Source organism: Lipotes vexillifer, unplaced genomic scaffold, assembly GCF_000442215.2.
Source record: "Lipotes vexillifer unplaced genomic scaffold, Lipotes_vexillifer_v1.1 scaffold330, whole genome shotgun sequence".
In the NCBI taxonomy this organism is placed as follows: Eukaryota; Metazoa; Chordata; class Mammalia; order Artiodactyla; family Lipotidae; genus Lipotes; species Lipotes vexillifer.
In genome coordinates this window covers 931,143-954,248 of record NW_006775627.1, presented here as the reverse complement: position 1 = coordinate 954,248, position 23,106 = coordinate 931,143, and the positions used below count along the sequence as shown (strand labels likewise).

At 39.0% G+C, this 23,106-nt stretch overlaps 1 protein-coding gene across 1 annotated transcript in view; it reads left to right on the top strand.

Annotated features, from left to right (window-relative positions):
• Nucleotides 1-18,257, top strand: part of CSRNP3 (cysteine and serine rich nuclear protein 3) — a 93,467-nt gene extending 75,210 nt beyond the window's left edge. Inside the window, exons 4-5 of the mRNA XM_007450057.1 lie at nucleotides 13,936-14,232; nucleotides 16,281-18,257. Of these exons, the coding sequence (XP_007450119.1) occupies nucleotides 13,936-14,232; nucleotides 16,281-17,318 (1,335 nt within the window). The 3' untranslated portion in view covers nucleotides 17,319-18,257. The remainder of the gene's footprint in view (nucleotides 1-13,935; nucleotides 14,233-16,280) is intronic.
• The last annotated feature ends 4,849 nt before the right edge of the window (nucleotides 18,258-23,106 follow it).

Here is a 23,106-nt window from a genome sequence, read left to right as displayed (position 1 = left end):
TGGGGGTGGGGGCAGTGCGGTGGTGGTTATATAATGAGATCATTTTTGGAGATACTGCTTTTGAGAGGCTTTTGAGTTATCAAAGTGATGTCTGGGAAAGGTCCAGGTGGACATAACTATTGTTGTGCCACCTTAGAGATTAAGTGGAGAGAAACACAGCTCAGAAAACCTTTTCCACAACCGGAGACACTCTTTGTGTTTGTATTGAGCCATCAGCCTATCAATATGTAGAAAATGCTCTCCCATCATTATCTAATGAAAAAGGAAATCTTTCTTAGGAAATCCAGAGTGCTAAACATAAAGGTCGCTGGTTAAATAGCAGAAGCACCATAAGCACATCTGTGTTACCTGTACCTTTAGTTTCCAGTATGAAGTCAGTTGGCAGAGGTGTGATGTGTGTTTCAAAACACTTTGTTTTTATGTATTTTGCAGTGTATGCATGTGCTTTGTTCCCAATTTACAAGAAGGCAGTTGCTTAAATGAAGCTAGACACAACCTAGCCTAAAGTGTAGAAGAGAGTAGTGTCTCATATTTCCTTTGGTGGTATTTTTGACAGATTTCAATGAAAGTCTCTTTTAAGATTTTTTGGTAGCAAGACACTGTTACTGTTGTTCTCCATGATTGCTTTGCATGTAGCCTAATTTAATGATAATGCTCAGATTTTCTTCTGAAATCCACCCTCTGCCTTTCTAATAGCCTGCAAACCAACTCTAGCCCCTACCCAAAGGGTGAGGTCATTGTCCAGATTCAAATATTGGCAGAATAGTGATGGCTGCTATTCATTAAGTGATTTTTATTTGCCAGGCATTTTATAAACATTATTTAACCCTAACAAAACCCCACTGGTAGGTAAATTATGAGACCATGTGTACAGCCCAAGAAGAAGCACAAAGATGTTAAGTAACTGGCTCGCTCAATAGAAAACTGGTTTTGTTATCCTGTTCCTTACTATTCTAAAATTAATCGATTATTCCCTACAGGCGTTGGGAAAGACAATCTCTGTACCTATAGGGAGTTGTCCCTTTCTGGGGTTTGGTACTTTGTGCAGCGGTTTTTTAACAGCTGGGGGACTGTAATTCTATCTGAGAGAGGATTTACTGTGGTGACCTTTGAAGCACAGTGTACGTGCCATGACTATTAGGGGGAGCTGCACACCTGCAGGGTCCTTCCTCCATACGAGGCAATGATATATTCTGATACTATAATTTGTATTCAGTTACTTCTACCCTTTTATTTTTAACAAGCTAAAGAAGAAGCAAAAATGAGGCTTCTATTATTGATTCACTTTTGTCATTGTGCTTAGTTTTGGAAGTTGGGAAGGCATTCATCCGAGTGGGTGTCATGTCTTGGTTTGTCATTGATAACTGAAAACATGCAGCTTTCCCTTTTGGTGAAGATATAAACAAAAGGCCTTTGGACATCATCACTCCTTCCAAATGAATATCAAGCAAAAAGATAATGGGATTCTAAGGTGATCTGATCTAAGCCTCACTATACTGAAAGTATTCAAAAACTCGGAAACACATGTCACATAAAACGAATGAAAGATCACGGCAATGTGGACTCACTGGCTAAAAAAATCTGAGGGGAATTAATGAAGGAAAACATATATTTTAGTTGTGATTCCTCTAGTGTATTAACTTTTATGAGTTTTTAAATAGCATTGACTATGCTTGTCTAAGGTTTAACTACCCAAAATCTAACATTAGCTACCCAAAAACATTACCTATCCAAAAATTTCACTCTGATACTTGAAGTTTCACTTTTAATGTGACATTTGTTTTGAAATATACCTCTGGCATAAGAAACGATCCCACATGCCATGGAGCGGCTGGGCCCATGAGCCATGGCCGCTGGGCCTGCGCGTCCGGAGCCTGTGCTCCGCAACGGGAGAGGCCACAACAGTGAGAGGCCGCGTACTGCCAAAAAAAAAAAAAGAAAGAAAGAAATGAAATGTGACTAAATTGATTCCATTTTTTGGCTGGAGCAGCAAGAGAGGGTCAGTAGCTGAGAGAGGGGTCCAAAGAGGAAAGGAGGATTATTAAAGACAAACTTTGCCACTTCGGTTCTGCCTGGAGGTGGCCCTCTGTGGGTGACAGCGAACTGCCCATTGAGTAAGGAGAGAGAAGGCATCATCTGACAAAAAACACTTTCCAAAGCACTCAACATCAAAGTTTTTCCTAAGCCCTTGCTAGGAAACTCATTGGACTTGGAACTGGGTAGTTTCCTTTCTACTTACTTCAGAACCAACAGCCCCAGAAGAGTAAGAAGTTTCTCTTTCCATTCTACCTGTGCGTCTTTCCAGGGTGTCTCTCTAGGTTCTAAATAGTGAGCCTATTTATACAATAACACCTCCTCCCATGGGGCCTTCATAGTGAAAGATTAGTAAAAAGAACACAGACACGCATCTTGATGTTTCTTTGGAAACAAAATAAGATAGAAATTTAGCTCTTCATTGTAAAATGTCTTCTTATTTAGTGATTCATCTCTTAATCAAATTATGAGTTAAATATATTAAGAAATAATATATGCAATTAGATTTGTAGAACAAATCCAATTTTATTTGGGGGGGTTCAAGTGTGTCTTTTTTGTTGTTGGCATTGGTGTTCCAAACATTGCCTAGAAACAATTAATAGAGAAAGCTTATTGAATAAAGTGCATGTTTCTAGAAGAAATAACTGGCTTTAGATTTCTAAATTACAGAGCACAGTACTTTTTCCCTGTCAAGCCCATTCAAACATGTTGTACTCTTCACAGTAATCAATGCAGTCATCTTAATACTATACTTTTTTCCAAATTAAGTACTTAGATTTCATCATCTGCACCACATTGTTGAACAATTACATTAGACTTTATTCCCATTTCACATGGGTCTGTAAAATGCATTAGGCGGCTATTTATATGTTTCAAAAGAGCCTTGGCATTCGAATTGCATCTGGGGTTATATTTTACTGGATTCTACTACCTTGGTATAGGAAATGTACCTTAGTTTTCACAGCTTTCACTGGACTCTCTTTCTCAATGTTTTTTCAACATTGATTGTTTTTCCTCTCCTTTCTAAGATCAAGGCTTTCTCTACTCTTGTACCATTTCCAGAGGCTTTCCAAAGTTATACAGTTTTCTCATGTGTTCCTTGACCAATGCTCGGTTGTTTGCTGTCTTTCTTCACAAAAAAAGTTACCAGATGGTGACTCTTCCTTTAAGGAGCAACCTTGAAAATATCTCTATCTAAATCTCCTTCGCCCCAAATCTTAGATTTATGACTGTGTGTTATTCATTTAGAAATTTACCTGTACAATATTATAATTCTTCCTCCTCACCCCCAGCCCTGCCCGTTGTATCCTCTTAAGAGTCTTGTGATTTAACTAACCTACAGGTAAAGTTCTTAAATACCTAGGAGATAGGAGGGATTAGAGGTTTGTGAGAGGTGGCTGACACCGAATATCTCTAACCTATAGTTTCAAAATTTGGGGATGTGGTTTTAACTATTTCCTTATACCACAGTTCTTATTAGACGGGTCAGAATCTGCTGATCTTGGTAGTCTTAAGCTCCACTTATTCCTACAGAACTTCTTTGTCAGCCTCTGTAGAGATTACTCAGGAGCATACTTAGTACCAGTGCTTCCAGAATGCATCCCTCAGTGGAGGCCTGCTCCAACACTGAATGCAAAACTTTGATTTCCATTTGCCATGTCACATGCACAGCCTATTTTGGCAAGAACAGAGAAGACACATCTAACCAAAGTGATGCATCCTGAGAGACTGGGCTTCAGCCCTGAGCAAATGCAATATATTTAAGAATAGGTTCTTTCAAAATATTGCTGGCATTTTCATTTAAATGGAAAACTTAAGCATATGTAATCACATCTCTACATTCTTCCTGTACAGTAAACATTGATCTTCTCATTGAGGAGAAATCTGTTGAACTGATTCTCCTGATTAGAATATGGGGTTCATGCAGTGGTGTGCTGTAGCCAGCTTGTAAAAATTCTTCACTAAAGAGGATTGTCTCATCTCTTCCCCACGGTAGCTCAAAATCACCCATGATGGGAGTATTCACACCGTGCGACTTGCCAAACACAAAACTAACAGCACAATTAGACAAACAAATTCGACAACAAATTAGAAACACCCCTCCCTTTTTTTTTCAGAGACCCAGTTGTTAAATATTTATCAGCCACACTCTTGGATTCATTTAGCTTATTAGCTGCCGCTAAAAGAGACAAGGTTTGTCTGAACCAGAAGGGAGGATAAAGGAATGTATGAAAAATTTATATGTCTTATTGTTGATATTATCATCTTTTCTGGTGACTTTTGGGCTGATATGTAAACCAAAGACTCATTGTAAATTCAGGTTGTTGAAATACTTATTAGCTGACAAAACAACCAAACATTTCTGGTTCTTCAAGGACATGATTAATCTGGTTCCAATTTGCTACCTGCAATTAACAACTAATGAGCCAAAGAATTATACTATAAGATTTGACTGAATATCAAAATGATATGAATGTTTTACTTCAGTTTGCCAGAGACCTTAATGACCAGGTTATCTATCCAGCTCGTAGCATGTAACCAGGAATTCCTTTCATCAAATACATATCATGTGTGTATTTGCATGTAAAAATGCAGATTTTTATATCCAGCCTCTTACTATACATCTCTGGCAACCCAAAGTAGACTGATTTTTTAAAAATTTTATTGTAGCATAGTTGATTATGGTTACCAAAGAGGAAAAGGGGGGAGGGATAAATAAGGAGGTTGGGATTAACATATATACACTACTATATATAAAAGCACACTGCTTTTTGAGAAAGCCAATTCCATTTTGTAGCTGTAAATTGTTAGAAAGCTCTTCTTTCTGTTGATCAAATTGCTATCATCTAATTATACCTTTTGACCCTAATTCTGGCCTCTAAGGACGTAGAATAAATCTTGTCCCAGTTCTCCAAACTCCAAGTGTTTGAAAGCAGTGTTGATGGACACGCAAATATTTGATAATAGGCTATATGGATGGGCTCCATGTATCTCTGTTCTATAAGATGAAACATCCCTAGTTCTTTTCACTAATCCTTCTGTTTTTCAGACACTTTATGGCCTCGGTTACCTTCTTCTGGATATAATGCTATTTATTAATGTCCACCTCAAAATATGGTACTTGATCTGGACATTGTACTCCTAGTGGGATTTGTTCAGTAGGTTACATTACATTCTCCCAAGTTGTGGATACTCTATCCACAGTATACACTAAAGGTACAGTAGCTTTCTGGACCTTAATCAATTTTTTTGTTCATATTATGCTGGTGGTAAGTAAAACAACAACAACAATCAAAAAACAAGCAAGCAAACACACAAAACCCGGGTAAATCAGGTCTGCATCATTACATAAATTAAAACTTTTTAACATCTCCTGGGCAAGAATCCTCTTTAGTGCTAGACATGGTGTACAGAGAAGGATCAATAAAGTTTTGGTTTTTATTTTAATGAACCTAATCTTGTCATCTGAAGATGCGATTAGCCTGACTTTTAGTTATTCTTCCAATATATTATTTAAAAACTATATTTAACAAGACAGGGCCAAGTTCAGGATACCCTCTCAGAGTAGTGACCCTCAAGAGGAAAACGGGGGGGCTTCCCTGGTGGCGCAGTGGTTGAGAGTCCGCCTGCCGATACAGGGGACACGGGTTCGTGCCCCGGTCCGGGAGGATCCCACATGCCGCGGAGCGGCTGGGCCCGTGAGCCATGGCCGCTGAGCCTGCGCGTCCGGAGCCTGTGCTCCGCAGTGGGAGAGGCCACAGCAGTGAGAGGCCCGCATATCGCAAAAAAAAAAAAAAAAAAAAAAGAGGAAAAGGGGGGAGACTTTCCTGTCACCACCCCCACAGCGACGTCCCTGGAGATTCCTTGCCAGGTGGGTCACTGCTGCCGATAGGATGTGTAGGTGTCACATCCCTTATTGGTGGTGCAAAGGAGCCGAGCATCGCTGTTCTTTGAAACATTTTCAAAGTTTCAACTAACTAAAAATCCATGCATTCAACCATACCCTTATTAATCATCTTGTATTCCATCCTTCCATGTACAGAACATAAGAAATTTTGTCAGAGAATCTCAAGACTAGATCACTGGTTTTCTAATTATGTTCCATGGGATCAGGGCTCTGGGTGCCTCACTCTTGCTTTCGTCTGTTTTATATGTTAAGATTCTTCATGGGCTTTAATTTGACAAATGGACATTCTCTCCCTAGTGAGCCCAGGCAACAGTCACTGTTCTCTCTTTTCACATGTACAGACCATCTGTTTAAATCATCTTTTCTGGAATTTTATCTAGAATTAGCACTTTTTATTTTTATTTATTTATTTATTTATTTATTTTTGCGGTGTGCGGGCCTCTCACTGTTGTGGCCTCTCCCGTTGCGGAGCACAGGCTCCGGACGCCATGGCCCACGAGCCCAGCCGCTCCGCGGCATGTGGGATCTTCCCGGACCAGGGCACGAACCCGTGTCCCCTGCATCAACAGGCGGACTCTCAACCACTGCGTCACCAGGGAAGCCCTAGAATTAGCACTTTTTAAAATAATAGTTCACTTGCATTTTGATTACCTTTCAATTCCTTTCCCTATGACTCTTCACAGATATTTGACTGAGCAATCATAACTTTAAGCTTTTTCATTGCTCTAAAACATGAATATCCTGGGCCTGGCTATGCTTACATAAAACAGCTGAGTACTCTTTCACTCTCTCCCACCTCTTGTTTTTATATGAAATCCTTCCTAGCTGTTTTCCCATTTCTTGTTTAAAGGTTTTTCTCCTTGATAGGGACTGTGGAATCAGAATAAGAAGTAAATAATTCTACTTTGTGTCTTTGTATCTCCCCTCCCATTTTATTTGTCAATCATTTCCTCCTTCCCACCGCTCATATATTTTATTGAACTTACCACACTGTATCATATTTGTTACATGGTCATCTCCCCAGCAGACTAGAAGCTACTCAGATGGAAGCACTGTTATACATGTGTAAACCCTGATACCTAATACAGCGGCTGGCAGCATGGCATAGTCATTAAGGATATTCATTCATTCATTCAAAAATATTTATTAATCAATTAGTATGAGGTTGCAGTTAACACAGTGCTGGAGACAGAGTTATGAGCAAGACAGATATGGTCCTTGTTCTCAATGTATTCACAGTAGAATGAATGAGGGAGGTATACATAAAACCAATTACCAACACTAATATATTACTACAGAATTAGGCAGCATACTATGCTGATTAAATGCAGGCCAGGGTAAATGAGTTAAAAGTCAGCTGAGGAAATCAAAAGTAACATTATTTCAACAGTGGTAGCTGTCACTTGGACCAGCTTCTTTTGCTGGCATATCTATTAGAAAGAACACCTCCGCAAGCCCACAAAATATAAACTGAAAGGAAATGCTAACTGGTGAGAATGTCATATCTTCAGCTGGCTTCCTGTCTTCTTTTTTGAGCTCCTGGTCTCTGTATATGAGTCATATATTTTTTTATTTCTGAATGAGCTAATTATAAGGAAGCTTGTCTGCTCTTTGCCTCCTGCTCTGCAGTGCCGAGATCAGCTCTTAGAGCGTGGCTGCAACCATATCCTTTTCTTTTCTTCCATACAGGTTTCCTATTACTCTAAGAATTTTCACTCCAAACTGGTCTCGTGAGCCTGGCTCAAGCTTTGGAGTCAAATAGACCTGAGTTTGATTCTCAGTGCAATCACTAATTATCTATGTAACTAGACTTTGGCAAATTATGTTCTCAAGGCTCCAGTCTTCTCCAAATACTGTATTCTAAGGCATATGTATGGAATCTAAAAAAAAAAAAAAGAAATGGTACTGAGGAACCTAGTTGCAGGGCAGGAATAAAGCTGTAGACATAGAGAATGGACTTGAGGATATGGGGTGGGAGGGGGAAGCTGGGGCCAAGTGACAGTAGCATCGACATATATACACTACCAAATGTAAAATAGTTAGCTAGTGGGAAGCAGCAGCATAGCACAGGGAGATCAGCTCCATGCTTTGCGATGTGTGGGATAGGGAGAATGGGAGGGAGGCTCAAAGGGGAGGGGATATGGGGACATATGTATGCATGTGGCTGATTCACTTTGGTGTACAACAGAAACTAACACGGTATTGTGAGGCAATTATACTCCAATAAAGATCAATTTAAAAAAAAAGAAAAAAACACTGTTGCAAAACAAAAACAAAAGCTCCAGTTTTCTCAACTGTAAAAATACTTCCTAAGATTGTTTGCAAATCAGGTGAGATAATTTATATAAAGTATGGAGGGAGTTCAGTACCTGGTTTTCAGTATATGATAGCTTGGCCCACCCATTATACATATCATCATCATTATAATAGGCAGGAATCAGTGTTTGTGGAATTGAATTATTCTTTCACATTCTTGTTTGCACTGTCATTGTTACATGTGTTAAGAACTTTGTAATAAGCAGGAGATTTTATTAATAAGAACACCTTTTAACCACTGAAGGGAAGTGTTTTTATTTCTGTGGGTTTTGTTTTGTTTTCAGCATTATAGTCAATCCACATTTTCAGTATTGTTTCCCTCTCCATAATCATTTTGCATTAAATTAGTTTCTTCAAGCACTTAATTCATCAAAAATTTCATCTCGTAGGAATTTACAGTGGAATATATCCACTACATGCTATAGCCAAAAAAAAACACAAAAGATTGAATGCTGAGTTGATAATCCCCTCCCCCCCGACTCACTCACTGCCCCGCCTGACCTGGTACTTGATTCACGATAGTCTGAGAATCACTCCGCCGATTCTGACAGTAATGTGTAATGTGTCCCATCCCGCAAATGTATTTAGATGGGCAAAGGTTTTACTCTGTTGCGCTTTGGGAACTGTTTACTCATACGTAACAGTACATATCAGACAGATTTGCAAAAGTAAGATGTTTCAATTCTGTTTAAGAAAAGTTATAGTCCTTTCATTTGTAGAGTGAGTCTGGACAAGTTTACACAGTGGCTCAAGAACTAAGTCCTATCTTAAGTAGCATCATTGGAACAAAGCAAGTACACACACACACACACACACACACACACACCTTAAGATACTTCCAATACAGTATAAATAAATGCACATATAGGTGAGATAAATATAAAATAAGGATCACTAAATCAAATTATCAGTTAAGTCATTACTTTTCACCTGTAAAATGGCTAAGGCAGGGAAAGGGAGATGCTACTTTCTGAAAACCTGATGTTTATTTACTTTTTTGTTCTTTGCTTATGGATCAAGACAGGAAGGGATGCCACAAAAGTTCAGCCAGTCTGGCTAATTTGCAAGCCGATGAATGCATGCTCTGTCCCATCTCAGGCCTTTGAAGCTGTTGTTGCTCAGTGGGGAATACCTTCTGCCTCCACCTGTTCAGCTAACTGCTACTCCACCTTCGGATTCAAGCTTAGATGTGAAAGTCTACCCTCCTCACCCCATCACCAGCCCCACCTCAAGGTGGCCCTCCTGCATGGTTTCAATGCCTTGTGTTCAAGCTCAGCTAGGAAATCCTTATAAATTGGATTAAAATTACTAGATTCCTCTTCTCTTTACTCCAATCCATTGATTTCAAGACCCATGTCTTGTGCACCAACACACTTAGAGCCTAATGTCAAATAAGCACAAAAGATTACTGAATATATATTAAATATATAAAAAGTATATCTATATAATTATCAAGACAGTTAAGAACCCAAGCTATAAGTTAAATATTTAGGATTCTGATGTGGTACACACCTCACTGCTTATGATCTTGGACAAGTTATTTAGCATTCCTGTGCCTCAGTTTCCCCATCAGTTATATGGATAGAATGCTAATATCTACTTCATGAGATTTTTGTGATGGTCAATGAGTAAACGCAGGTAAAGTGCTTGCAGCAGTGACACACAGATTCAGAACTGTTGTTACTATTATCATCTCATGTCTGATTCTCTCACCTTTCTTTCACCTCCACCTCCAATCTCTCTTTTTTTCTCTTTCTCTCTCTCTCTCTCTCTCACACACACACACACACACACACACACACACCAACACATTCTCTCTCTCTCTCTCTCTCTCTCTCACACACACACACACACACACACACACACCAACACACACACACACACACACACACACACACAAAAACAGGCTTGAAGGTCAGGATCCTTTGGTGGTCTCCCTAAACCACATTTTTGGCAAGCTTTGTTTGAGCTCTTGGAAAGGCAGTGTTCTTTGGGAAAAGAACACTGAGCTAGAAATGGTCCAAATCCCAGATTGGCTTCTAAGGAATCTACTTCAAAAGAGAGCATTCCTTTGAATATGCTGGTTACTCTGTATGTATTTATTTTGTAAACAAAATAGCTTGTTAGACACATTGAGGTTTAACTCCACATTACAGTCCCTGTACTGCATTAGGTACCATTGAAAACTTGGAATCTATCTGTTTTACACAGGGAAAAGCATGCTAAAATAGGGGTCAGGGAATTAGGTTCTATAAGCATGTCTTGGAGAGGACACAATTAATCTGAGCCTCAGTAATGCATAAAATAAGGAGGCTGTATTTGATGAACTAACATCTGAAAATTCAATGATTCTATTTTGAGATAGGAAGAAGACATTTATAGGTATCACTCATGTCAGAGACAAAATGTACAAAATAAATATTCTTGTGAAGATGGGCCAATGGGGTAAAGGAGTCAGCAAAAACAGATGAGGAAATCATGGAAGACTCCTTAGAGTTTGTTGTACGAGATCTTGAAAGCATGATGAACATGAGTTGGTGGACAGAAATAGAGAGCTCATTGACTTACTTCCCCGTTGCTCTAATATAGAAAAATGCATTTGAAAATAATGTATGTAATACTCTGATTTAAAGGAGCATTTAAACTCGATAGGTTTGGTCTCCGTTTTAAAGGGACAAATGGGCATATCCTGGAGGAGAGGGCTGGGGAAGGGCTTCCAAGGGGACAGCAGAGAGTAGTATCTGTCAGTGGTTACATAACCAAACCAGAAACCGTGAGGACAAAGAGATAAGCCAATTAACCGGGTTGAACTAGAATATTTCCAGTCTTCACTAGAAATGGCAGAGATGAAATTGGATAGATGAGGAGAAAACCTTGCCAGATCACTTCAATGATAATGTGAGATTTTTTTGAAAATCTAAATTAGGGCCCTTGTGGGTTCTTGAACAAGAGTAAGAACAGGATGTAGCTAGCTGTGTATCAAGGACTTTTAGATTCTTAATTGAATTTTTATTTAAAAATGAAACTGTTTATTGTAATTTAAGTGTGGGAATAAGAAATGCAGATTTTATTTCTAAGGGCTCTTATATTTGTTTTTTTATGAGTGAAGAATTGTTTTATTGTATTTTTTTAATTTTTATTGAAATATGGTTTATTTACAATGTGTTAGTTTCAGGTATACAGCAAAGTGATTCAGTTTATATATATATATATATATATATACACACACACATACATATATGTAACTGAATATATATATATATCTTCATATATATATGTATATATAGATATATCTTTTTCAGATTCTTTTCCATTATAGGTTATTACAAGATATTGAGTATAGTTCCCTGTGCTATCTAGTAGGTCCTTGTTGGTTATCTATTTTGTATATAGTAGTGTGTATATTTTAATCCCAAACTCTTAATTTATCCCTCCCCTCCCCTTTCCCCTTTGGTAATCATAAATTTCCTTTCTGTCTGTGAGTCTGTTTCTCTTTTGTAAATAAGTTCATTTGTATCATTTTTTAGATTCCACATATAAGCAATTTCATATGATGTTTGTCTTTGTCTGACTTCACTTAGTATGATAATCTCTAGGTCTATCCACATTGCTACAAATGGCATTATTTCATCCTTTTTTATGGCTGAGTAATATTTCATCACATATATGTGTATGTATATATATATGTGTGTGTGTGTGTTTATATATATCTTCTTTATCAATTCATCTGTCGATGACACTTAGGTCACTTCCACATCTTGGCTATTGTAAATAGTGCTGCTATGAACACTGGGGTGCATGTATCTTTTCGAATTAGAGTTTTCTCCAGATATATGCCCAGGAGTGGGATCATACTGTATTGGAATAAGCATCATCTGTAGTTTATTTGAGATACAGTTGTTTCTTTTTCATTCTTAGATGCCAATTGGTTAGTCATGTTGCCTTAAAAATTGTCATGTTTTTAAATGTTTGCTGAAGTCTTATTTTTTGTTGATTTTTAGATTTCATGTATTATATGACAGCAACCATTATTTTTTAAAAAATCAAACCCTATTGATATGAAATGAAGTCTTTTGTTGTTTTTGTGATGTTACCAGTTACTGTTAGTGGACATTACAGAAAAATGAAAACAGCTTAACCAATACATTTATAAAGAAATTCCAAGGAAGGAAATAAATTACAGATCACACCAAGAAACAAAACCCAATAAAAAGAAATGCCCAACTTTATAAGGACACAGATTTAAGCTCTGAAATATTTTAAAAAATACATAAACTAGTAGCTTTTGACAATGCATTTCAGGGACCCTTTGCAATATATTTTAATATACACTTGCTACTGTGTTGTTTCCTCTACCTGAGGGCAAAGATCAGTCTTCTGTTTGTTTTTCAATACATTCAGAGTTGTCCAGGTTGGGATTTTTGGTCAGTAATAAATATTCTTATCTAAATACAGGACTTTTTCCTAGGAAGATAAGAAACTGATGTCTGGTGTCACCAGGGTATTTTAACTGTGTAATAACTGAATTGTTATTAAGATCAAAAGGCATAGTAATAATTACAGTTAATGAAGTTCATGAAGTAATACATATAAAAGTTAAAGAATCAAAATAGCTTCCCTATCTAGAACTTCCTTGAATAATCTCTTACTGAGTTTCTTCATTTATTCCTGTGCTGCTTCCCAGAATATAGTTCTTGCTTATATTCAGAGAAAATGTCTCTTTCTAAATTTTTTTTATGAAGAAAACATATTATGTGGTGATATGGCAGTAAGAAGTGAAATACTGAGTCAGGGTTTCCCGATGGATGAAATTAATTTAGAAAAGAAATATACACAGAAGCAGAAAAGTTATGGGTATGAGACACAGTCGTCCACAGGTGCTATTATGTGGAAGGTATTGCTCTGGGCAGTTTCCTATGAACTCCTTCGAGGGAGGAGTTCATTGTTTGGGTTGCCTGTTGGCAAGAGCCTGCCACACTGCCCTCTGCTCCTTGTCTTACTGAGAGCACAGTGACATGATTAAGTGCGTCATATCAAGCTCTCGTTCATGGAACATTCAGTAGGGAAACCGTGTTTGTAATCCCAACAGCACAGGACAGCAAAACTTTACTTCCTAGTACATGGTTTCTCTGGAGCCCAAAAGACAGGGTTGTTATTTCAAGTTTGCTTATTTAGGTGGCAGTAGCTTCCACTAAGATGCTGTCACCTCTGAACAAGGACACATTTATTCCAACATCAAATCTGCCCATCACAAACTGAGTCTAACGATAGCTTTCACTGATGGGCATCTGTAACCTTTGGCCTTTTTCACATCGTGCAGGCTGAAAGCTCCAGCAACTATACCTCCTAACATTAAGAGGTTAAGAGTTCCAATTAACCAGTCTTGTGTCCATTTAAAAGCCTATCATTTTGATGCATTCATTTTCCTTCCTGTAATTTCTCTAAAGAGAAAAGTAAAAGGAAATGATTTGACTCACAAATATTTTCTTCATCCCTATGAATCATTTATTTTGTAACTGGAAGTTTATGCCTCTTAATCTCCCACACCCATCCACAAACACTTATGGATTATGGGGACATAATGTTATATATAATAGCTTCATTCTTACCAAGCACAGAAGTAGGGATTTTAGACCCTGTCCATGCTAAGTCTCTTTTTTGCTGCTTTGTATTTCTAGATGACGAAGAATGGCACCGTGGAGTCTGAAGAAGCTAGCACTCTTACAGTGGATGACATTTCTGATGATGATATTGATTTAGACAACACCGAGGTAGACGAGTACTTCTTTCTCCAACCCCTGCCAACAAAAAAACGGAGAGCACTGCTACGGGCCTCTGGGGTGAAAAAGATTGATGTGGAGGAAAAGCATGAGCTACGAGCCATCCGCCTATCTCGAGAGGACTGTGGCTGTGACTGCCGGGTGTTCTGTGATCCAGAAACGTGTACCTGCAGCCTGGCAGGCATTAAGTGTCAGGTAAGGATTGGGATTTCAAGGAATCCGAAGACATGACATTATACACCAACCCCTAAAGAGGCAGTTGTGTTCCATGTAATGAAGTTTCCCACACGTGGAAGAAAATTCTGGGGTACGGCAAGACACATGAGTCAAGAAGAGAGAAATACTAATTCAATGACATTTAGGGGTATATGTAATATTCATATATATATATATATATATATATATATATATATATATATATATGGTACAGTGTGAAAGGCAATCCAAGCTGCAGTTGTCAGTTGAAATTGTTTGCTCTTGGATTCATTTATTACGCAAGCTTATTTTGGCTTCTTACAAGCATTCAGGGAGATCCTGACATCCCTAACATTTAAAGTTTGTATTCTCTGATCCATCCATGGGGTATAAAATGATGATTGGTTAGAGGTAGTGTAGATTAGTGGAAAAATTACTAGACTGGGACTTAAGAAAACTGAGTTTTCCTCCTGGCTCTGCTTTTTGCCACGATGTGAAATTGGCAAGTCAGGTAAACTTACTGGGTTCAGTTTTCCCACCTCTAAAATGAATGGGCTGGGCTAGATCAGGGGATGGGAAACGATAACTCACAGGTCAAATCTAGCCTGCCACCCTGTTTTTGTAAGTGAAGTTTCATTGAAGCACAGCCATGTATTTTTTGTGTGTGTTTACATGTTGCCTATAACTGCTTTCATACTCCTACAGCAGAGCTTGAGTAGTTGTCGCAGAGACTGTATGGCCCACAAAGCCTAAAATAATTATTCTCTGGCCTTTTTACAAAAAAAGAGTTTACCGACCCCTGAACTAGATGCTTCTCAGGTTCCTATCCTTCTATATCATTGGTGCGCCATGATTAGTTAGGGGTTGTTATTTTATGCAGAAACTCAACTTTTTCAATAAGAGCCTCTCAGGCAGACAAAAGGAGAGGACAGTTCTTATCAGTTGAACAGTTGCTTGAGGTGGATTCACAGAAAAGGGAATCACAGGTAAGAAAGTAGCTATAGATTCTGGCTCGACATCTGCTACTACTTTTTGTGGGGACCGGGGTGACTGTGCTAGAATCCACTTTCTCCTCTCTTGCATGGGAAATACCCCATGCTTGGATAAGGTGGAAAGAAGGGCAAGTTCTTTCGGGTTGCCTGTGCTCTGGTCTGCATAAAGGTGGAATCTAAGCCAGCAAATATCTTAGGAGTTCCTTAGATTGCCCAGAATTCCACTCATCACCTGAGTGAAGAGCTCAGTCCAACAACACTTGCTGAACCTAATCACTCTATCTACAGAATCCAAACACTCGAATAATCATGGGATACTGATTAAATGAACATCTCCTTCTCTCCAGAAGCTTGGAGTCTAAGGGAGGGGTAGGGAAGGCCGGGGAGCCAGCAACTAAACAGAAATCCACCAGTCACCATCATGAATGTGCGTATGCATCGCAGCCTGTAGTGCCTACGTGCATCACCTACCAAGGATCCAAAAGAATGGGAAGGTACACCAATGAGAGTGAATTATCACGCTGCTTGATACTAAGGTGGTGTCAATCTGGACACCTCAGGCAGAGAAGTTCATTTTGTAATAAGCAAAGAAAAACTCCTGGCTAGAAAGAGGAGTGTCATGTAATTTAGACTAAAAATAGCAGGTGGGGATGAGGGCAGTAAGTTTGTTTAAAACTGAGCCTGTGAGCTGGCATGCAGCAGAATAAAAGGGAGCTTGGGGAAAGGACAGAAGCATTGAAAAAATGGGAGCAAAATTAATGGGATGGAGAGAAGAGGGAAACGGAGAATGGCGACAGAAGTAAAGAAAGCACAGGAGGGATAAATGAACTAAAACTACACACCATAACTCAGTTTTGAGTATGGGTTTGAAATTAGGTTAACTCATGTTCTAAGCCTTCACTTCCCTTTTTGTTTCTGTCTGCAGTTTGATTGTCGTTTGTTCTGGCGTAAGTGGGTTTAAGTCATCCCAGATTTCAAAGGCTTTGCCCTGAGGTACTGGATTTTTATTTGATTTGTAAGAGTTCCAGGGGGCTAATCTGTGTTCTTCCCTCCAAGGTGGATCGAATGTCTTTCCCATGTGGCTGCACTAAAGAAGGATGTAGTAACACAGCAGGTAGAATTGAATTTAATCCTATCCGTGTCCGGACTCACTTTTTGCACACAATAATGAAACTTGAACTGGAGAAAAACCGAGAGCAGCAAATCCCCACGCTGAACGGCTGCCACGGGGAGATAAGTGCCCACAGTAGTTCCATGGGCCCTGTGGCTCACTCCGTCGGATATTCCATCGCAGACAATTTTGAGATTGAAACGGAACCCCAGGCTGCAGTGCTGCACCTGCAGTCGGCGGAGGAATTAGATTGCCAAGGAGAGGAAGAGGAGGACGGTAGCAGCTTCTGCAGCGGAGTCACGGACTCCAGCACCCAAAGCTTGGCCCCCAGCGAGTCAGACGAGGAGGAAGACGAGGACGATGAGGAGGAAGAGGAGGAGGACGACGAGAAAGGGGACAGTTTCGTGGAAGCTTTGGGTCCCCATGCCGAAGGGGTCCCTCTTCCTTCCGTCCTTTGTTACTCCGACGGCACGGCCGTCCACGAAAGCCACGCGAAAAGCGCTCCCTTTTATGCCAGCTCTTCTACCCTCTATTACCAAATAGACAGCCACATTCCAGGAACTCCCAACCAGATCCCCGAGAACTACTCGGAAAGAGAGACTGTCAAAAGCGGTGCCCTCTCGCTGGTGCCTTACACCATGACCCCGGAGCAATTCGTGGACTACGCCCGACAAGCGGAAGAGGCGTACGGCGCCTCCCACTACCCAGCTGCCAACCCCTCTGTCATCGTTTGCTGCTCCTCTTCGGAAAACGACAGCGGTGTGCCCTGCAATAGCTTATATCCCGAGCACAGGTCCAATCATCCTCCAGTGGAATTTCACTCATACTTGAAAGGCCCCTCCCAGGAAGGGTTTGGCTCTGCATTGAATGGGGACAGTCACATTTCAGAGCATCCTGCTCAAGATTCTTTGAGCCTCGCAGAAAAGAGCAGATTGCACGAAGAGTGCATCAAATCGCCCGTGGTTGAGACCGTCCCTGTTTAGTAGCTTAAGTTATTCTTGGACCAACTCTCTTCCTATGTAAAGCACTGTAATTGGATTTCCTGGGCTCATCGTGGTTTCAGCTGAGGACCAAGAAAACTTGGACCGTGGTGAATCTTCCAGACTGTATTTTGTTTTCTCCCTTCTAGCTACGTGACTGTGCCGTTGCACAAATGCAGTCTCTATGAGGGTTTTAAACGATTTCAGACTGTTTTGATAGAAAATGCTAATTTTAAAAAAGCATATCTCACAGTTGCCTACCTGTGAAACTGTGTGAAACCTGCCAAGCTGTGTAGATCAGAGCTCCAAGTTTTGGATTATCGGGCCTGTGCAAGATTGTTAACTAAGACTGGGAAATAATAAGATTTAGAGTCCTAATTTTCGATATATCTGAAGATGATGGTGACTTTTTAATGTAAAAGTAATTATTGTAAGAAAAAGATTTAATTGTTCCATGCGTATTTTATTTATGGTAGTTAGAAGTCATGTTTTGATGAAAACGAGCAGCAGCATGTTCTTTTAAGCTGAAGACACATAGTTAGTACCACCGAGCATGCCCACATGGATTGCCTCTGGAATCCATTCACATTTTTATGATCGTGTCTGATCAAATTTGCAAATACTTTCTTAAGGGTGAAATAGGCCTATTTTTGCTATTTTGGACAAATAAATGAATCTATATGTGCAGGTCCTTACACAGTTTTCTCTAAAGTTAACAGTTAGGACAATCCTCTGGTGAGGGTCTAGTTCACTGCCCTCCCTCAGTTGACTCCAGAGATGGAGGTAGAAGGAATTGCCTTTCTTTTTTAAACAGCATCATCTTGGTTCTTAGCTTGGACAGCACCTTCAAACTCTACTCCCCTGCATCAAAATGCACTTTAGTGCCCCTTCATGGTACCTTGTGAGGGGTGGGGACTAAGAACTCTTTGAGATGAAAAATTTAAAAAAAACATTTTTTAATCTGTAACTATTATAAGGTTCATATAATTAAATAGAGAAATCACCCAGTGATACTTTATGAAGGAAAAATGACCTGTTTTCCTTCACCACTCTCAAGACCTAACTCGGTAAAAGCAGAGGAGGCCGAGAAAACACGGAAGAGACAGAACCTCAGCAACCAGCCTTTTTCTACAGCATGATCAATCCATCTCTACACAATGAGCGTATAATGAAATTTCCATTTAGTGACTAGCTGATTGAAGGGGGGGCCTCTACCCAAATACTCAACTAGGCCTTACTTTTCTGAAGCATTTTGATTTCTCTTGCCTGGGACAATTAGCAGAACAGTCCAGAATGCATTGAATACTTTCTAATTACCTCATGTTCTCTTATTAAAGGGGACAGATAGAAATAAAACATGCACTCCCCACCTTTAGATTATCTGCGCTTGGTTCGTCGGAGGACTTCTAAGATCCCGTTTTCCTGTAAATTAATTTAGGTAACTAAATAGTGTGTTCTACTTTTTTTTTTTTCCAATGCAATATGACTATGCTAAATATGTTTCATATTTTTGACCTTCTATTATATCATTTCACATTTTATGCCTCTTTGAAATGTGGACATGCCTTGCTATTCAGTGACTGCATCACTACTTATTTTTTATGTCTTTTAGACTTGGATGTTTGGAAATATGGATATAAACATATTGTAGATCTCAAGTCCTTAAAAAATACTATTTTATTTCGTTGAACTTAAAAAATGTTTGATCTAGAGAAAGTCCTCCAATGGAAAAGTTTCTACTAAGACTTCATTTGGGGAAAACATGTTCACTTGGCAGCTCTTCCACTGTGCAGTTGGTTCCTGCCCCTACTCTACCCCACCACTGGGCCAAACTAGAACCATTAGTATTAACAGTACAGCAGCTTTGGGTTGGTCCTTATGGAGGTAGCAGTAATGAGGGCAGGGATGTTCCTTTTGAATGACAAGCCCTTTGGGCTAATCAGATTGGGGTTTTGCTCAAATCTTGATAGTATATCCCATGTTGTCTACAAAGTTACGGTTTTTAGTGCTTGATCTCCAAATTTTTCCCCCTATTATATAATCTAAAGAGCACAGGCCCAAAGAGAAAATGACAAGAGGCTATTGTTCCTTCATTTGAGCACGTGAAAGAATCATGTGTGCCATATTGGCTGGGCCATTACAAGCCTTTGAAGCAGCTACGTGTGAAGTATTCAGCTTATTCTTGGAACACAGTGTGGCAGAGTGGGGCAGAGGTGACTCTGGCTGGGCAGAGTTGAAGGGTAAAATGCCAGTCCAGATTCTGAAATGATAGATATTTAATTTAGTTCAGCTTTATTTTCACAAGAAGGTTGACACCTACTTGTTTATGATTGGCTGGGTCTCTGTTTTGTAGCTTCATTTCCAAAAAGATGTTTAACCTAGAAAGAGGCAAACAAAAACAAAAACAGAGCTTTTGCCCCTATCTGTCCAAATGGGGTGGAAAGTCACTGCTACACAGAAGGATTAACCTTCCAGCCACAACAGCTTCTATTCCAAATGTTCATATACATAACCTAACCCCTAAACATCTCCCACAAACTACACACACAGATTACCTATTAAATCACCCCGGGATGTCGCACATGCACGCACACACACACACACACACACACACACACACACACACACGTACACACACACACATACATAGTAGGTATATACCACACATTGGAGAATGACAGATTTTAGGCAATGGCCAGTAATGAGTACTGAATTTTTCCCACCCTAGCATCTGGTTGGGCTTTATGATCTAAAAATGTGGTTTAAAAATAAAGAGAATTTTTAAAGCTATAGTTTAAAAATATTGGTTCAAAGTTGCAAGTAATACTAATGAGGGAATCATTTCATTGTCACTTCCTTTCCCAGAAAAGCTGAGAGAGCACTGTGTGCCAATGGACTTTTTTTTTCCATTAATAGACCTTGTATTCAACAAAAAATGCCCACATGCCAGGAAAGCGTACAGTTTTTCTAAGCTTTTTAAAATGGGGATCAAGCTGGATGCAGCCAGTGGATTCTTCAGATCTTTATACCAAGACACAGTAACCTGACCTGCAGCTGTTGTATTGCCCCTGTAGTATAGCTAACCAAATTATAGTCTTTTTTGACACACAGCTTTTTAGTAATTCACTGTCAATGGCAAAGCTTCGTGCTTTGGTCCCTGTTGTTTTAGCACCAGCCCTCTACTTTTTATTAGGGCTTAATTCCCAGTTTATAATCCAGGCCAAATTGATTTGCAAGTCAAGTGGCTGGAGCAGCTTGCATTTCCTTTGTCATTCTAGGTTTCTTCTGGGAGAAAGAAGTCAATGAAAGAGAATTACTTAAGTTTTTCCCATCTCTTGATCATTGATTATAAAGACGTTAGTAAAATCCATTTGTCTCATGTCTTTTGGTTAATTGAAGAATATGGTTACTTTTTGAAAGCCAGTCTTTTCTTTGTGATGAAACTATATTTTTCCCAGAGTGCCAATCACATATAAAATGTGGAATTAATACTTACTAATTAAATTTTATTATTAAAATCTTCACAATCATATATGGCCCAGCAATACCTCCCCCAGTAAAAGCTGAATTACAGAAACACTGGCCGCAAATTAATCAAGAAAACAGAAGATTATAAGTGATTGTGCTCTTTAAATTTTTATACTCCAACAGATGACTTCTAGGCAACATTCTGGTTTGGTTATCATTAAACAGGAAAATATATGATTTACTTTCTATAAACATATATCACTGATTCTTTGTTTAAACTTCTGAGATTGTTGTACAAGTTAAAATCCTTTGGTCTTGATATTTAGAATGTACTAAGTATCATTTCTTTCTTTTAACAAATATTTATTGAACACCTACTATGTTAGAGGAACTGTCACAGGTGGTTAAAAAATAGGGGGAAAACACTACAAACTCTAAGGGATTATGATAATGATGAAAAATGGAATGAAATAATCAAGCCCCATTCTAATCCTTTTAATCTGTGATTTTATAAAGTGATATTAGAAATAATGACATCAATTCTTGTCTAATTACATTCAAACTGCGACTAAAGAGAGAACTTCTTTTGCCTAAATTAATGGAACTCACTGGACCCTCCTCCCCTCTCTCCCCATCTGAAATTTATGAATTAAATCTGGACTCAGCTAGAAGAACTGTAATCCAATGAAAAAGAGATTGTCAGATAATTGCTTCTTCCCTGTTAGACCTATGTAAGTGATGCTAAATTTATACCAACAAACTCCTACCCGACAGTTTCAAAGGCAGGTTGACTCACACATAACCCAGGAAACATTTCAGGAAACCTTTGAAACGACAATGTAGAACACCATCACTCTTCCTTCTATTTATAAACAGCCTATCAAAATAGCTAAGCCTGAGTTCCTGGTTCCAAAGGCATTGCCTTGCAGCTTGTAGAAAACACATTGGTCATTCAGCGCCCTCACTTTTAGCCAGGGATACAAACCATTGAATTAGCAGGTAGAAAATTAACATCCTCAGAAGTTGAGACAGCCTTTTTAAAAGGTGCCATGAGCCTTCCATTTCTCCAAATTCAGACTTAATCTTTCTCTTTAAAATGGCATCTGCTCCTTGTCTCCAAGACAGTTTAGAGTATATTATTGTAGTCAGTGTATGAAATACCAACCTTAAATGGGAAGTACCTTCATGCTTTCTTAGGCAAGACTTAACTGTAATTCAAAACTGAAACAAATCTATGTATTCTTACCACAACCAACACCAAAAGCTTAAAGCCTTGATCACTCTTAGTTCTAACACAAATTTGCAACTACTGATTACATTATTCTTTCTGAGATCTGCTAACTTGAGTGACTTAAATGCCTAAGCCAAATGCCACAGCTTTGCACAGACAGCGCAGCTCATCAGATGTTTTCTGTAGCCTTAAAGAATGTAATTGACAATTTAACTGAATATCAGCAATTTGAAAACTCACTAGAATTATGGACGTGTCGGGGGGTTGAGGATGGAATATAAGCTTAATAAGTGGTGGTGTGTCCTAGGAACCATAAGGTTTCAACAGAGCTGACAAACTAGAATTTTATTATACTGGAAAAACTAGATTCATAAATGGCAGCCCAAAACCTAGAAGGGTCAATTACAATGTGGACACTCCCAGCCCAGTTGATGTTCCCATCTGTGACCTACTATCCCCATCAATTTCACCTTCTGATCTAAAAATCATTTGATGCCTAAAAAAAATAAAAACACAGAGCTACAGCATGCTAAAAAAACTGTTTTAAAGATTTAAACACATTTTATATTAAAAAGACTGATAGACTCTTGTCAAAAGTAATGAATATGGAAATAAAAGAGCTCTTTAATATTTTACCTGCCAAATCTGTATATTCAATGTGACTGTTTAAAACAGTCACTTCTAAGTTTTATTTCAACTCCTCTCATAGAAAGGGGAGCGTGAGGCTCCCCTCCCCCTTTCTAACCAATGCAAGTGTTTTGGTTTTTTTCTTTCTTACCAGAAATTCAAATTCAAAAGTTTGATATGACCTGGGTTTTACCTGGTGAGCAGTCCTGATGTTAGTCTAACTTTGTGCTGTCTGGATAGTAAGTGTAATAATGCCTTGATTTCTGTATCCTGACAGTGGTGATTCAGACAGAATGATGGGAAGCAGGAAGGTCTATACAACCAGATTCAAAGCCTAAACCAGTTCGTCTTTTATATGCAATTTTTGTAATCTAACTTATAGCCTGGGATTTTAGTAAATACAGGTACTTGTTACATTCATGGAAAATGAATCTCGAAGATTTAAGTCAGGTTGTTGACTAATTT